This window comes from Geotrypetes seraphini, chromosome 4 (assembly GCF_902459505.1).
Source record: "Geotrypetes seraphini chromosome 4, aGeoSer1.1, whole genome shotgun sequence".
NCBI lineage: Eukaryota > Metazoa > Chordata > Amphibia > Gymnophiona > Dermophiidae > Geotrypetes > Geotrypetes seraphini.
In genome coordinates this window covers 63,104,918-63,121,926 of record NC_047087.1, presented here as the reverse complement: position 1 = coordinate 63,121,926, position 17,009 = coordinate 63,104,918, and the positions used below count along the sequence as shown (strand labels likewise).

At 40.8% G+C, this 17,009-nt stretch overlaps 1 protein-coding gene across 2 annotated transcripts in view; it reads right to left on the bottom strand.

The window, feature by feature from the left end:
* Positions 1–1,123: 1,123 nt before the first annotated feature.
* The window catches only part of SLC6A2 (solute carrier family 6 member 2), a 269,420-nt gene continuing 253,534 nt past the window's right edge, over positions 1,124–17,009 (bottom strand). For both annotated transcript variants that reach the window (XM_033943527.1, XM_033943528.1), the window contains 2 exons: positions 14,298–14,369; positions 1,124–3,347 (listed from right to left, as the gene is read on the bottom strand). In XM_033943527.1, coding sequence (XP_033799418.1) covers positions 3,324–3,347; positions 14,298–14,369 — 96 coding nt within the window. In that variant the 3' untranslated portion in view covers positions 1,124–3,323. The remainder of the gene's footprint in view (positions 3,348–14,297; positions 14,370–17,009) is intronic.

The following is a 17,009-nucleotide window of genomic DNA, read 5'->3' as shown; positions in this document are numbered from 1 at the left end:
CACAGTATTACGAAGTCAAGAGCTTGACTATTCAATATAAAAAAAGTTCTTCTTAGTATACTGCAATAAATACGGTCTCCATTCAATTTATCTTTCTTTTATTAAAGGAGATGAAATTAACCCAATATTTTAAAAATATATCAGGATTAAGAAAGTGCATTTGAATATACAGTCAAACCTCGGTTTGTGAGTAACGCGATTTGCGAGTGTTTTGCACGACGAGCTAAACACTCAGCAAACTTTTGTCTTGCAAACCGAGCACCACCCCGATAAATGAGCATTTACAGCTGCAGGCAGCGCCGCTTCAGGGGGATGCCTCTTCTGTCCGCCGGCCAGCCTTCCGCACCATGTTGGAGAGCCTCTGAGCCCATGCAGCCGAGCGCCGTCCCACCTGCATGTTGCTTATGATCACACACGTCAATCATCGATGTGCGTGTTTATACGTGGCACACATGTGGGACGGCGCTCAGCTGCATGGGCTCAGGGGTTCTCCAGCAAGGTGCAGAGGTCTGGCTGGTGGATAGAGGAGGCGTCTCCTTGAGGCCAACCAAGGACCCCGATGGTTGCATGGGTCTGGTCACCTACAAACTGCAGCACCCGGCACCCAACAGGTACACGCCCCTGGGACACCCCTCGCCACTTCCTTGGCACCTTTTGGGTTGTGGAACGAATTGTCAGCGTTGCCATTATGGTCTAAAGGGAAAGTTGCTTTGATATACGAGTACTTTGGATTCTGAGCATACTTCTGGAACAAATTATGCTCGTAAACCAAGGTACCACTGTAGGTGGTTAAACTTATCCACATATCGTTATCTGAGTATCTTGACTTATGCCAACATAGTTGCGGTTGCTTTATCTGGATAATTTTAACCAGATAGCAGATGAATACAATCATTATCTATTCTAGCTACAGTTAAACCAACCTTTACCACAGGTCTGATTTCTCTTTATTTTGGAGAACTTTTGATTGGGATTCAAGATGTCTGGCCAAACATTATGCCTTTATCAGCCTAAGGGAAATTTTAAAAGAATAACATTTATCCTATTAATTCTGATGTAAAACAGGATACATGCCATTAAATGTCAATTCTCTTCCCCAGTGTCCTAAATTAGGAAACAAAAGTGATGTTATCAAATTTGGCTACTATTAAGACATGCTACATAAAAACATAAGAATAGCCATACTGGGACAGACCAATGGTCCATCTGACCCAGTATCCTGTTTCCATAGTGGCCAATCCAGGTTACAAATACCAGAGAAAAACTTAAATAGTAGCAACATTCCATGCCACTGATCCCAAGAGCAAGCATTGGCTTCCTCTAGGTCTGTCTCAGTAGCAGACCATAAACATTTCTTCCAGAAGCTTGTCCAAATCTTTATTAAATCGAACTACGTTAACCACTGTTAGCACATCCTCTGGCAAAGTGTTTCAGAGCTTAACTATTCTCTGAGTGAAAAAAATATTTCCTCCTATTGGTTTTAAAACTAGTTCTCTGTAACTTCAAGTGTTCCCTAGTCTTTATCATTTTTGAAAGGATATAAAATGAATTCACTGTTTTACTGTTAACCCCAGTTATTAGTAACTGTGGTGGCAGAACCAAGGAGACCCCATTTTGGGCAATGAAACCCTGTACTAAAATAGCAAGACCTGTGTAAAATAACTCATCTTAATGGTACCCTATGGTGATAACTCCCCTGGTCCCTTGGTCTCGAGGCATAAAATGGAGCCTGCACTAAAATTGTACAAGTTAGTAGTAAGAGAACATGTCTAATGGTAGCTCACATTGGGGCCCTTTTACTAAAGCTGCATCAAAAGTGGCCAGAGCTTGTCCCTTACGCAGGCATTTCCTGTGTGCTAAGGTTACTTTTGCCATGACTGTAAAATGGATGCGTTTCCCATTTTCTGAATTAAAGGCCACATGGTAATTTTGCCATTTGCACTTGGCCATTAAAAAATTTAGGCCCCCCTTTTACAAAGCCACAGTAGAGGTTCGGCGAGGTAAGTGCTCAGATGCTCATAGGAATTCTATGAGCGTTGGAACATTTACCTCACCAGCTCATGGTAGAAACCTCTACTGTGCCTTTGTAGAAACCAGCGTTATTGGGTGAGCCCCTACCACCACCTATTTTGTGGGTGGTAAGAGACTAAGGGCTCCTTTTACAAAGGTGCACTAGCGGTTTTAGCGCGCATTTGCTGCTGCCACCTCCTTTTAAGCAGGCGGTAGTTTTTCAGCTAGCCATAACTCCAAACTAATCAATTAGAGCACGACAGTACCTCATGTGCTAATTAGTGCCATCACGCTCACTCTCCATCCCTAACATGCCTCCTTCCAAGAAAATTAAAAAAAAAAATATTTTTTAGCGTGTGATATCTGCATGCAAATTGGGAAAGGGAATGGGGACTTGTATACTACTTTTTTGTGGGTTTGACATTTCAAAGTGGTGGGCATGGGAGGATTAAATTACTTACACAGGATCACACTAGATGCAGAGGTAGCAGGTCTACCAGTGAGCCACACCTTCTCACCTTGAGCCACATCTTCCCACCCACATTTACCACAGGACCCCAGTACATGTCCTGCAGTAAGCCTTTTTAATGTTCAGTAAGAGCATGTTAACACTTACTGCAGTTAACTGTGCCTCCAAATCCTTTGAAAACTGACCTTATTGTGTGCAACTGCACAGATGTATAGAAATGAAATAAACTTATCAAAAACATCTTCTCTTCAAAGAAACTCATAATTTCTGTGAGTCTTCATTATTTCTTGCTGAAGAATGGAAAAATATTTGAAGCAGTATTTGTCAGGGCTAGAAAAGAATGCTAGCGGGCAGGAACAGTACAGCAGAGTTATTGTTGCTTCCAAGAATCAAGATACAATATTCTCCTTTAAGACCAAACAGGAAGCACGTAACTACATCAAACATAGGCTGTTCTGAAGGGTGCAGTGAAAACATTTTTTTTAAGGACTAAAGTTAGGTGTGTTTGTCTTAGTGGACCAGGATAAAAGAGACTTAACCACATCCATTGAGGGGTTCATCTTGTGGTTCACCCTCTCCCATTTCCAAATGCACCAAAGCTCACCATTTATATCAAGGATGGATGAATAACACAGAGAACTAGAAGGAAATAAAATCCATTCAATTAGTTCATCTTTAAGCAAGTAAAAAAGGAGGTATTGTAAATGGATAACAGAACAGTTGCCTTCATGAAGTGATCAAGGAAGAAGAGTTGAGATCCAGTCATGTCCAACACAATCCCAAAGTGTAACCTTCATGGCAATAAAACTGACATGTGAACTTTCTTCCCTGGAGCTGCTATTTGTCATATTGCCTTCCAGTGCTGGAGCTGCAAAAGAAAGTTAAGTCAGCAAATAGCTCTTCAATAGAAGGTTGATCTATTAAGGTGGGAAGTAATCAACATGGACTACTGTTAAGACAAATTATTTTTACCACAGATTGTGCTTTTTTAGCACAGGGTCTCATTGCATGACTTGGGCTAAAATAACCCGTCTTAATGGTAGCCGGGGTTGATAACTTTCCTCCCAACCCTTTAACTATGCAATTCATTCAAACCAAACCAGAAATTGTTCAGGTTTTTTTTTAACATACTGTAGCAGCCAAGAGTGAAAGAAAGATATTGTTTATAGGTACAGAATAGAGGTTATTACTTACATTAAATAAATTCATGGATCTATCAAAACAGAACATCTGAAATCCATTAATAGCTGACGAGCTTTTGGTAATATTTCTTTCAGTCAGTCAGGATTCAAGGGGGTCCCCTTGCATGTATTAGATTTTGCAGTCACTGCAGCTCACCGCAGGAAATTAATGTGTAGTAACTACAAAACTAATGTGGTAACTATTGGAGGCATTTCCTACATTTTTAAAAATACAAGTAATGTGTTAAAAGTTCTCTTAGTATGAGAAAGCAGTTAATGTGGAGCTACTTAGCACCTCATATTTAGGATGTAGTTCCATGTTTACTCCCCCTCCCCCCCACATTTTACAAAACCGTAGCAAGAGGTGTAGTTTTTTTTTTTAATTCTTTATTTATAATTATTAACATTTGACAATCTTATCAATCAAATAAAGAAAAAAATAGAATGCCAACAAAAGTACCCACTGCAAGCACAATACATCTTGTGCAAAACAACAAAGACATTATACAGTACAAAATATTGTTAGTCCACAATAAATAGAAGTGGAGCTGAATATAGACTGAAACAACTAACAAGGAAAATTACTATAAAGAAAATAAAGATGGAGCTACACAGTCCTTACTGAGCTCATATTTGGAAGTGATAGGCCCTTTAGCTGAAATACATTTTGATAACTGCTTTGGTTCAAAGAAAACATACCGATTCTCTTTATAAATCAAAACGCACTTACAAGGATATCTCAAAACAAATGTTGCTCCTAACTGAACTACCTGAGCTCTCAAAATAAGAAATGGTTTCCTTCTCTTCTGTGTGGAACGAGATACGTCTGGATACATTCTTACAATACTTTTCATAAAGGGAATATCTTTATATTTGAAAATGAATTTTAGCATCTACTCCCTATCTGAATCTAATGCAAATTGTACCAGCAAGGTAGAGGTAATCTGGACTTCAGTATCCGACCTAAGAAATTAGATAAATCCAAACTATCAGCAGATAAATTCTGCTGATTAGGATTTAGAGATTTAACTCTCTTAGGTAGTGAGTAGTGGCGTTGGCTGGCTGGTAGGGGGTGCTATAATGTAATGGAATGGATAGTGTGCATGACATGTTTGTGGAGTATGTTGTAGATTTTTTCTACATATGAGATGCCTCCTTTTTATGTGATTCTGGGTAAATCTAGTTAGATGCATATGTGATAGTTAAGGCCACGCCCAATAGAAACTTATGAAAAGTTGGTGCATAAATACAAAAATAAAAATCTGAATATGGATTGCAGCAAAGGTCAGAAAAATGACATTAGAGAATAACAGAAAAACATTAGGGGTTACCAGGAAGGCTGGATTAAGCCAGATCCTAGGGGAAATCAGGTAATACATAACACACTATAGAGGTATTAATCTGACTCCATTTTGCCATCTTTCTTTCTTTGTCCACAGGATTCGCATCAAAAGATCCTCATGGCCTAATTGATAACAGATGCTCTTTAGCTAGTTAGCTAGGAATATATCTGATTTCACAAGCCAATGCTGGGTATAGAAGAAAATCTTTCTTGTATTAATTATGAATGAAATATGTTGTGTAGTTTATGAATGTTTTGGGGTCCCGAATGTGTGAGAGAATGTGTTTGATTATATTTGTGAATGTATGTTAAAACATAAGAATTGGTTTTGAAAATTATATTTTTAGATATTTTAAACCTGAAGAAATCCTGAGAAGTAACACATCTGCAGTTTGATCTATTTGACGTTTCAGCTAACCTACCATAGAAACTTGTGAAGGGATGGCTGCTCAGCCCGCATAGGAATTTTCATTAAGGGAAGGCTCCTTTAGCCCATATTGGGAGTTCTTGTTAGGGGAGGTTATATATGGGGTTTTTCTTTTCTGTCTGTGAAATCCCAGACTGTCAGTTTTCTCCAAAACACATGACAGAGAGTTGATTTTGGATTTAAATTTTTCCTCTAATGCAGGGGTGTCCAACCTGCGGCCCGAGAGCCGCATGCGGCCCCGTGAAGTATTTTGTGCGGCCCCAGTCGAGGACGATACAGTGTTTTCCTCTTCTGCCCCCCGGGTGTTTACCATCTTGCCGGCTCCCTCCTGTCTTGCTGCAGTGTTTGCGCGGCTCAAGAAACATTTTTTTCAGCCAATGCGGCCCAGGGAAGCCAAAAGGTTAGACACTCCTGCATGTGTTATGCATTCAAAAATAGCTGTGTAGGATTTGTAAAACTTTTTTTAAGCCTGGTAACTATGTTAAAAGGAATTTCTTTATTCATACCTAAGGAAGGCCTCTGTTGGCTGATTGGTTGACAGGTGTGATGTCATACTAGGCACTGCGAAAGTATATAAGTGAACCAAGTAGCAGGGGTTTCCCTGAGACCATGTATTGCTTCAGGAGAGGTGCAATTTTCACGCCTGATGGGTCTCCATTGAACATATGCCTTTTGATATGAGAAGAATGCGCTGTTAATATTATTAAACAATATTGGACTGTTAATATATGTGCAATTGTCATTAATCCTGAACACCTAACAGCAGGGCTAGCTGCTTAGTAGGTAATAGATTTTTGAGAGAGGTGGGTATGAAGTCTCTCAAAAATCAGGGGACTCCCTGCTGAGAGGCACCGAGGGACCAATTTGCAGACTAGATATGCAATCCAGAGAGGTTTGTTGTCTTCCAGGAGCCAGGATCCGGGATGTGACCACCTGCTTAGAACGACTCATCAAGCCCCAAGACCACTTCCCCATGCTTCTCATCCACGTTGGAATGAACGACACTGCCAGGACTTAAGGACCTCCCGTATGAGGAATGGCTGGGCAAGTTGCAGCTGTACTCACTCGAGGAACGTGGAGGGAGAGGTGACATGATCGAGACGTTCAAATATGTCACGGGCCATATTGAGGTAGAAGAGGATATCTTCTTTCTTAAAGGATCTTCGGTGACAAGAGGACATCCGTTGAAACTCAGGGGTGGGAGATTTCATACTGACACCAGGAAGTATTTCTTCACCAAATTAGAATAGCCTTCCAGTTCAGGTAATTGAGGCCAGCAGCATGCTGGATTTTAAGAGAAAATGGGATAGGCATGTGAGATCGCTACAAGGAAGAAATTAGGGGGTGGGTTAGTAGAGTGGGCAGACTTGTTGGGCCGTGGCCCATTTCTGCCGTCATCTTCTATGTTTCTATCATGTGCTGTTACAGAAAACACTTTAGGGAAATTTATAATCTGAAGATTACATCATCTAGTAACATTCTCCAGCATTTCTAATTTTAAATGTAAATTCCCACTGTCTTTAACCCAGGTTAAAGCCTGTGTTTCAACAGCCTGTGTTTCAACAGCTTTTAATCTGGTCTCATGATCTTTCATCTTGTTTTCCAGACATGATACTTTATTCTTTAAATCCAAATTTCCTGAAAGTACTGCTGTATAGCGCAGGGATAATTGCTGTATTTGAGTTCCAAGAGAGAGTTGCACAATAGATATTGCCTCCCATAATGTCTCCATATTGAATACCTTAGGCCTTTGCATAGGTAAAACCTTGTTTCCAGAGCCCACTGAAGGAATCAAAGTGCCTGTATCTCCAGCAGTCACTTTTACCATCGATAAAACTTCAGGAGCTTGTTCCTTCCTTTTCACCAATTGCAATAATGCTGGCATAGGCTTCTCTAGCCCCTGTCCAAAGTCAGTCTCTGCACTCTGTTGAGTCAGCAAAAGAATGCCCTGGGCTGGGCTAACCTCCAATAACTCCTCGATCACCATAAGACGAATCAGTGGACTATGCTCCTCTGAAGATAAGGTGGCACCCTCAAAGGAAAGATGACAAGCTTCAGCCTGCATGCCTCTCTAAGCCAAGGATCCCTCCGGTTCCTGCATTCGAGCTCCCCGCTGCACAAAGGTATCCATTGTTCCAGTCGATAAACTAGGCTCCTCCAGGAAGACCCATGGTTTAGATTTTCTTTTTACCATACCATAAATGAAGAAGAAAGTTTCAAAAGGAAAACCCGATGGCATCTTCGTGTAGACTTCAAGCCGCCATCTTAGGTAAGCTCCTCCTCTCCCCCCAGCAAGGTTTTTAATGCCAGAGCTGTTATCACCATGGCCGTGGCTGGCACTAAAAACTGCACTATGTTTTGTAAACAGTGGGGGGTGTTATTCAATTAGCAAATAAGTGTAACACATTAAAGGGGTCCTTTCACTAAACTGTGGTAACTGTAGTGCATGCTTACCACATATTAAAAAGGTATACCGAGGGACATGTGGTGGCATCCCATAGTAAAATGGCCAATTTGTGTGTGCACACTAGTGCTGCCTGATTCAGGAAAAAAAATTCAATTCGATTCAGCCTATTGAATCGATTTTTTGATTTGATTTTCCTGTCCAATTGGGTTGTTTTTTTTCCAAACATCCTGGTGGGTTTATTTTATAGCCTCTTCACCCCCTTTGCCCTCTCCTACCCACCTTGGCGCTGTGGTGTAAACAAAATAAACAAACAAAAAGACTTTTCCTCTCTCTGTTAAATCCTAGCTCACGTTCATGGTCTAACACCAGCTCTGGCAGGATACACATTTCAAATTTGACATATTGTAATCACATAACAGAAAATAAAATTATTTTTTCAACCTTTTGTTGGTTGGTCATTATTCAAATCATGTTGGTTTCAGGCTCTGGTTTCTGTTTATCTTCTGAAAACTCGCTTGCCAGGGTCTCCTGCCCATTTGTCGTTTTCTTCTTTATCTGTGCTAATCATCCATCTTCCATCTCTGTCCTCCCCTTCCGTTTCCCTTCCCTCCCCCAGAGGTCTGGCATATTTCCCTTTTTTCGTCTCCATCCTCACAGCTGCAGTGATGGACCCCACCATCCCTAGATCTACCATCCCTCCTTTTCTCCACTACCCTTTCATCCAGTATCTCTCCCTCCTTCCCCACCACCCCAGGGTCCAACATCTCTCCCTTTCTCTTCCCAACGACCCTTCTATCCAGTATCTCTATCCCCCCTCCACACAATCCCTTGTGTCCATCTTCTTTCCTTCTCTGTTCCTTCCCTCCCTCCATCCTATTGTCCACCATCTCTCACCCTCTCTTCTGTTTTTAGATACATTATTTCTTTCCCCTCCCCCCAGTCCGGTATATGCATGTCTCTTTGAACCCGCCTTCTCTCCCTCCCTCCCTCCCTCCGTGTACTTCTACACCAGGCCCCCCCCTCCCAAAGGCCTGTCCCCCCTGAAGGCCTGCATATTCCCCCCTGGCCTCCCGGTCTTACCTTTAGCTAATACAGCAGCTTGCAGAGAGGATCGCTGGTGCTGTAGCAATCTTTGCAGGCTGTCATCATCTTCAGCAGCAGGGGCAGGATTGCAGCAGAGGGAACGTGCTGCTGAGGATGATGGCAGTATGCGAGGCCAATTTTTTAAAATGACAAATTGATTCGAATCAATTCACCCGAAGTGAATCGATTTGAATTGGAAATCAGGCAGCACTAGTGCACACCACACACCAAAAAATATTTTTAATTTTCTTGGAAGGGGCATATTAGGGGTGGAGAGTGGGTGTGACAGAACTAATCAGTTAATGCTGTCACTGGCAGCCTCAGGGCAATGGGTCCTAGGGCACCAGTAATCTAATCTAATCTAATCTAAACCTTAAATTTATATACCGCATCATCTCCATGAGAATGGAGCTCGACACGGTTTACAAGAACTTAAAATAGTGGGTAGAGAAGAAGAAAAAGGATTACATGAACTTATGTGTAGAAGGGGGGAGAGAAAGGGGGGAAGGATAGAGCTACAATTTGCTGAAAAGCCAGGTTTTCAGTTGTTTGCGGAATAACAAGTAACAAAAGAAAAACTCTTGTGAGCCACTATGGGCTGCACAAGGAAAAAAAAAAGGCCACCCAAAAGAGAACACCACAACATCAGGTAAGTATATTGTATCCAGCAAGTTCTGGGTTTATTCACAAAACAAAATCATTCAAACTAGCCTGCTTGCCTAGAGTTCAAGGAGTTCCATACTGGAAGAAAGAAAATCAATCTTGTCAGGATGTTCAAAAATATAAAGTATAGTCCAAAGCAAACAAACTGCCATTCCAAATAGACTCTGGATTCGAGCCAGCCAATAATGTTCCAAAAACTCATAATTCAGGCTTTTCAAAGCTGCCGCTGGTTCTCCAGCCAATTAATGGTTCAAACTTTCAAATAATTCAAAAACAGTTTTTTGGGCTAATATCACTACCTCAGCCTGTACTAGTGCTACGGCACTAGGCTCCAGCATCTGACTTGCTGGCCAGGGAGTGTGCTCTGTGTGGTGACAATTTGCAAATAATATACCCTCAAACCCACCACAGAAGACGCAGAGCAGTTCCCACTTCCTGGGACTGGTAACAGCCCTTCCCCCACCCAGAGGGAAGAAAATCCCCCCAAAATCCAAAAACAGTTCTTTAAAGTTCTTATAGATGCCCCCAAGCACCACGCCTTCTTCAGGGTTACACAACAAAAGGCATTTAGTTAGCTTAGCCAAATAATAATAATAATTTATTCTTGTATACCGCCATACCGGGAAAGTTCAAGGCGGTTCACAAAAAGTAGAGCTAATACATAGTGTCCAGGTTAAACATTTAGGCCAGGGGTGTCCAACCTTTTGGCTTCCCTGGGCTGCATTGGCTGAAAAAATGTTTTTGGGGCCGCACAAACATGCAAACGCTGCAACAAGACAGAGGAGGGAGCCGGCAAGACGGTAAACATCCGGGGGCAGCAGAGGAAAACACTGCATTGCCCTCGACCGGGGCCGCACAAAATACTTCATGGGGTCGCAGGTTGGACACCCCTGATTTAGGCAGTTTAATTTACTTGCCTTCAGTCCAATAAACTTCCATTGGCAGGGCTCCATTCAGTAGTTCAGCATATGGCTCCAGATCCATGGTCTGAAAATCCTGAGGCATTAAGTTTGGTGGCTCCGGACCAGCCTCTGTCAGCTCCCTGCCATCTAGAGCTCTCAACCCTGAGCCTCCCTGTCTTCTCTGTTGCTCCTGCTTTTCCTTCTGCCTCTCTAACTGTTCTGCTCTCTGTTGTAATAGCCTGCAGCCACGCCCCAAACTCTCAGGTGAAAAGGATTTCCAGCCTGCACGTGACTGCTGGGAACTAAACTAGAGCTGTGTGGGGGTTGTGGAACAGGCAAATCTGCTCTCCTGCTCCCTCTAGAGGCCAAAGAAGAAAAGCCCCCAAAATAGTTAGTTTGAGGTTTAAAGTGAGCTGTTTCTAGTGCCTTTGCTTCAGGTTTCTGCACTGCTCTGGGAACAGACCTAGCAGGCATAGGCTGAATATCACAATGCATAAGGCATTTCTGCCTGTTAATTGATAAGAATGGGGTTAGTGCAGAGGCTCTTACCGCCACAAAACAGGTGGAGTTAGGGGCTCATGTGGTAAGCCTTGGAAAAAAGAATGATTCTAACCATATTTCTTGACTGCAACCACTGGACATGCTGCTTGGCTGGGCACTTCAAGATGTCTGGTAGCTGATTTCTTGTAACTCAAGAGCTCTGAAGAGGACTTACATTCTATGGTGTCTTCCCAGAAGGAATACGTTTTTTTTTTTTGTGATACATCAGCATTGATTGTACAGAACTAATAGACCCCTGACACAGGCGAACACGCAAAACACAGCCTAAGTCTGGTCTTTTTTCAATAAAATATTGATCACCATCATCTGGAGGCCCATTGCATTGCTTGTTCTGCTCTGTCGTTTTGTGCTTTGTTTCCCTCTTTCATTTTGAAGATTTTTTTTAATGGCCATTAATTCAGAAAATGGGGAAATCAGCCATTTTCCAGCCATGGTAAAAGTGTTTTTAATGCATGGGAAAGACCCATGAAAGGGGCATGCTAAGACCGCTTTTGCTGCGGCTTTAGATAAAGGGTCCCCAAGTGCTGTGATGTCTCTACACCCATTCTCCATCCATGCCTTACCTAGTTATGCATCTTGGTAAAAACAAAATATTATTAACACTTGGCTTAGCACATGGTAATGCCAGAAATACCGCAAAAGCAGTTGCTGCATTTGTGCATTGACTGTTACCACATGTTGCACCATACACCAGCCTAAAGTAATTTAGTAAAAGGGCCTAAAGCAATACTTTGCATTTTCTGTGACCAAGTCCTTCACAGGCGACTTCTTTCATCTTATACATTTTTAATGCTTTGCACATTTGTTTTTTTCAAGAAAAAGTTATCTTAAAAGTGCCAAGTCATAGGGATGAGCTGTGCCTAACAGTCCTAAAACCTTGCATCTTTAAACATTAATTAATATAAACCCCCTTTTATAAAGCCGAATTAGGGCTTTTTTATTGCAGGCCGATGTGGTAAAAGCTCTGACACTCATAAAATTCCTCCTTCATTGCGCTTATTCTCTTTCAATAACCACCTCTTCCGACATGCATGCTTCATTAGAAACTTTCTTCAGTGTCGAGGGGAGCTAAAACTAATTCAAAAGCAACTAAAGGTTAAAACCATATCATCAACCTGTAGTCCAGCAATCTTTGTATTTAGTAAATATAAGAATTTTTTTCAAAGGTTACTGACCAAACAGCAGGCACAAAAATAATTATAATGAAACTCTTACCAATTGCGAGAGCTGCTTGCCATCATAGAACATGGCCACGGTTTGCAATTACTGTTTTTAAATTCAGCTGATCCCTCGTCGATTCGGACGTGCATCACATGCAACGTCAAGTTTTCATTCTGCTTCCTGCCTCCTTCAGGGCATTCGTTCAGCTGACTACAGGTTGATGTGGTTTTAACCTTTAGTTGTTTTTGAATTAGTTTTAATTCCCCTCGACCCTGAAGAAAGTTTTTAGTGAAACTTGCATGTCGGGAGAGATGGCTATTGAAAGAGAATAAGCGCAATGAAGAAATTTTCTAAAAGCTAAGTGAAAATTATTTACATAATTAATGCACAAAAGAGTAAACTAATGAGAAAAAAAATTTGGAACTATAAAAAGAATTTTTATAAATATTCAATAAAAGTTGGATGGATGGAGATTAAAACAACCAGAAGTAGAATGTGCCTGGTTGTATTCTGAAGGTTCATACAAAAAACAGTATTAGATTGTATTATAAAAGAAATAAAAACCATGCTATTCAAGAAATCCTTGAAGACAAACTAACACTGCAAGACTCTTCCCAATTCTCTGAAACAACTCGCTCTTCTCTTCAATTCCTCTGGAAATGGCCAGATAACTTCTTTTGTAATCCGTCTTGAACCGCAAAGTATTGGCGGAATAGAAATCACTAATGTAATGTAATGTATATATCCCACAGGTTTGAGTCAGTGGGTTCAGCATTGCAATTTCTTACTAGTACTTGAACTGAATATCGATGGCCAGCTAGGTCAATGGGATTTAACCAGGCAGGGCATTTAAAGGGTAAATTTAACTGGATAGTTCAGTCAGTTTCCAAAGACATCATCTAACCCGTCCCCGTGGGAAATCATTTTCCCATCCCATCCTTGTGCAGTTAAGGCCGAGCTTACAGGAATGGTGCAGAGAAAGGGATAGCGCCAAAACTTGCAGGGATGGGACAGGGAAATTGAGTTCCTGCAGGGACGGGGAAAAATTTGTCCCCATGTCACTTTCTAGAGGGGGTGCTGAAAAGGTCTCAGCCCAACCAACTTTCAAAATTCTGAGTGTTATTTTGCCACTGGAGCTGAAAAGAGTGTTATCTTACTTCATTAAGTGCCAATCTGCAGAAATGAAATCCTATGTCTTGACATTGTTTCGGATCATTGATTGAACCATATCCACGCCATTCTCTTCTTGTTTGGGCTGAGAACTTTTCAGCACCCCCTCGTATGTATTATTTTAATTTTTTTAAATTCATATTTATGCATTAGTAGGCAAGTTGCATTCAAGAACAGTAGTTATTTCCCTGTGTTAGAGAGCTTTTACAGTCTAACACATAGGTGTCAAAGTCGGTCCTCGAGGGCCGCAATCCAGTCGGGTTTTCAGGATTTCCCCAATTAATATGCATGAGATCTATTAGCATACAATGAAAGCAGCGCATGCAAATAGATGCCATGCATATTCATTGGGGAAATCCTAAAAACCCGACTGGATTGCGGCCCTCGAGGAGGGACTTTGACATCCCTGGTCTAACAGGTCTTTATTTAAACACAGTATTGGATGTTTTTTTTTTTTTTTAAAGCACTGGCCATAGCCTTTAGGGTGGCCTAGTAGTTAGAAATGCTGCTTCAGCCCCCTGAGGTTGTGAGTTTGATCCCAGCCTGCTCCCTGTGACTGGGCAAGTCACTTAACCCTCCATTGCCCCAGGTACCACAGTTAAATTGTGAGTCTGCCGAGACAGATGGAAAAAAAAAATACTTAAACCTGATTACTATTCAATGTATTGTAAACTGCTTTGGGCAAATCTCTTCATGAAAAGGCAGTAAATAAATAAATAAATAATAAATAGTATTCACATACTGTGTATTCAGCACCACTCTCTAAACAGCAAGTGATGTTGAACAAACACACATTAGAGTGATCAGTGCTGCTGATAGTTACTGGCAATATTCATTCAGCTGGCCAGATAACTCTGTAGCTGCATTTGTAAAAAAACACACATTCTATGGATGTTGAAAAAAAAAATAAAAAATACAAACCTTGAACTGCCTCACGTCTCCTTGTATCACAAGATGATGCTCTTTTTCTGGCATAATACAATAAGCTATTCTCTGGAAAGTAATGGTGATGAAGAAACATAAGTCGTAGAGTATTTACAGCTGAAAATAGGACATATTGGTTTCATTTGGCTACTTGCAACTGTGTCAAATTGCAGATATGCAAAAGTTGTTTGACAAAAGAAAAGATATTTTCATTATGGCCATACAATAAATTTAGAAACCGAAGAACCAATAAATGTTCACTTAGGCCTGGATTCTGTTAACGGTGTCTACATCGGCCAGTGCCGGCCACATGTCAATCACCCTTAGGCGCCATTACCAGAATCACGGTAACTGACACCTAACAAAAAAACGCAGGGGCTGGTAATGTAGACCAGGGTTTTGAAAACCTACATTACTGGTGCCAACGTTTTTTCGAGAATCGAGCCTAGCGGCACTTAAGGTTATCTCTGCCCTAATCACACCTTTGTCCTTTGGCACCACTAGCCTGTAGGTGCAATTCAAATGCCTGCTCCAGGAGGTGCCTATTTTTTTTATAATGGATTTTTAATTGGTTTTAAATGATGCAGTCAATTACTATACTGATTCAAGCCAATTAAAGCAATTAAGTCAGGCGCTAGTAGGCGCAATCGAGACACCTACCGGCATCTAACTTTTGGCACCATTTATAGAATATGACCCTTAATTCCCTTCACTCTTAGACATGCCTGCAAACATCTATTCACCTATTTACATTCTGTAGTCCTCAGACCTGGAATCTTTTACGTTTGCTTGAAGCTGGCATGGCCTGTGCCAGAATGCCACTGTAGCTAGGTATATTCTATTGCTTCCTATGGCAGTGGCAAAAACAAGTGGCCAGTTTTATGGAGTTAACTTTAGCCAAAGTTTTAGCCAAACTTTTCCAACTGCGCGAATGAAAGTTTTCCAAAATCTGGTTGGATAAAATTTATCTGGTTAAAATTACGTAGCTGGAGTTATTGGGTTCATAGTCATGTGTAAATGATTAGAATACTGGCATTTAAGTGTGGTTTTACGACCTCAAGCTAGATGACTCTTTTTGGAATCACCCCCTTAGAGGGCAAAATAGGTACCCATTTGGGGGCTATTGTATAATAAGAAAACTACGATCCGGCAATCCATTTCTCTTAAATATTCCTTCTCTATGTCATTTATTTTATGATACCCCTCTCCCCCTAAAAAGGATTTTCTCAGTTACCGCCCCAACTCTTTGGAACTCTCTCCTATTATACCTTCGAGAAGAGACCAATTTTGACAAATTTAAAGCAAATTTTAAAACATTCTTATTTAGGGATGTCTATGACCTGTAACACCCCAATTTCACTCAGATTCCTATAAAGGAAGAGTAGAACTCCCTCCCCCCCCCCCCCCCCGCTACTGTACTGACCTTTTTTGTTCTTCTTTCCTATTACAGTTGTAGTTCACCCCTCCTTTCCATTTGTTTCAATAAGTTCTACTTATTGGTGTGTTTTTTTGTCTTAGTTATGTCTCCCCAATGTTTTTTAAAAAAATTTATACTCCAGTTTTATACACTGCTTAGACAATTATTTTAAGCGGTATATCAAATTTTAATGAAACTTGGTGCTCAGTAACTTTAGGCCAGCATGGTGGAATGTGTTTCCAATTCTATTAAGAGAGGAAAGTTGTTAGAGATTTAGGAGTCTAAATGTTTTAGACGTAGTATCTTTGATTTGGGGAGGGGGCTAGTGTGTGCTGGGATTGGAGAGGTGTTTGGAGATTACATGTGTACCTCATTTAGATGTCTGAGATGTAATGGGAATAATCATGTTTAGCAAAAATTAGTAAATTATCCTGTACATCACTCAGAGTTTGCTACGATTCACTGGTTTAAATATAAAAGACATTCAGACCTCAAAGAAGAGGCTTGTCTATAATGGAAGATGTTTTATCAAATACACTAGTGTATGCTCCATGTGGATGCTATAAAATTTTTGATGGTTTTCTGTGATAAAATTTAAAAAAGAGTTTATTCCAGATAGCTTTTCTCATTTTTCCCAATTGTAAAAAAGTATTTACATGCCTAATCCATTTGAATGGGAACTGCATGATTTCATCAGCAATGTGGCCAGAGTTATTCTTGCAAGAAGTTTCACAGGTTCACTGAATTGCTTTGCAAAATGTTTTAGAAAAATCCATTGCAGCTTTCTGTGTATCAACAAATTTTCATTGGATTTCAAACAACTTTGCTGACATGCAGAATAGGCAGCAGACAGATCTGATACCCGCTTCTGTGCATCATCAAAACTGTACTTCATTTCAGTAAATGCAGTTGGATTTTTCTGACAGTTCTGGAGAAAATAAAAAATTACAATTAATACAAGGCCAAAATTTTCATGGTTGAAGTTCAACCACAAATTATTTTGTTAATCCACATTAAAAAAAACATTATCATATATTAAAGAAGTTGAAATTTTTAGGTGATCTCAACATTCATATTGATGACTCAACAGCCCTCTTTTGCTTTGATTTCTATGCTCTGGTTCATGACCCTTTCCTAGCATATCACTTATCCTACTCATCAGGTAGGATATTTCTTGGATATTGTTCTGACCTTTCCTTCTTCCTCCTTCCTCCTTGTCTTTAATCCCATCCCTGTTTCCTGTCTCATATCCCTGGCCCAACCATATTCTCATTCTGTTCGCTGTGTCTTTT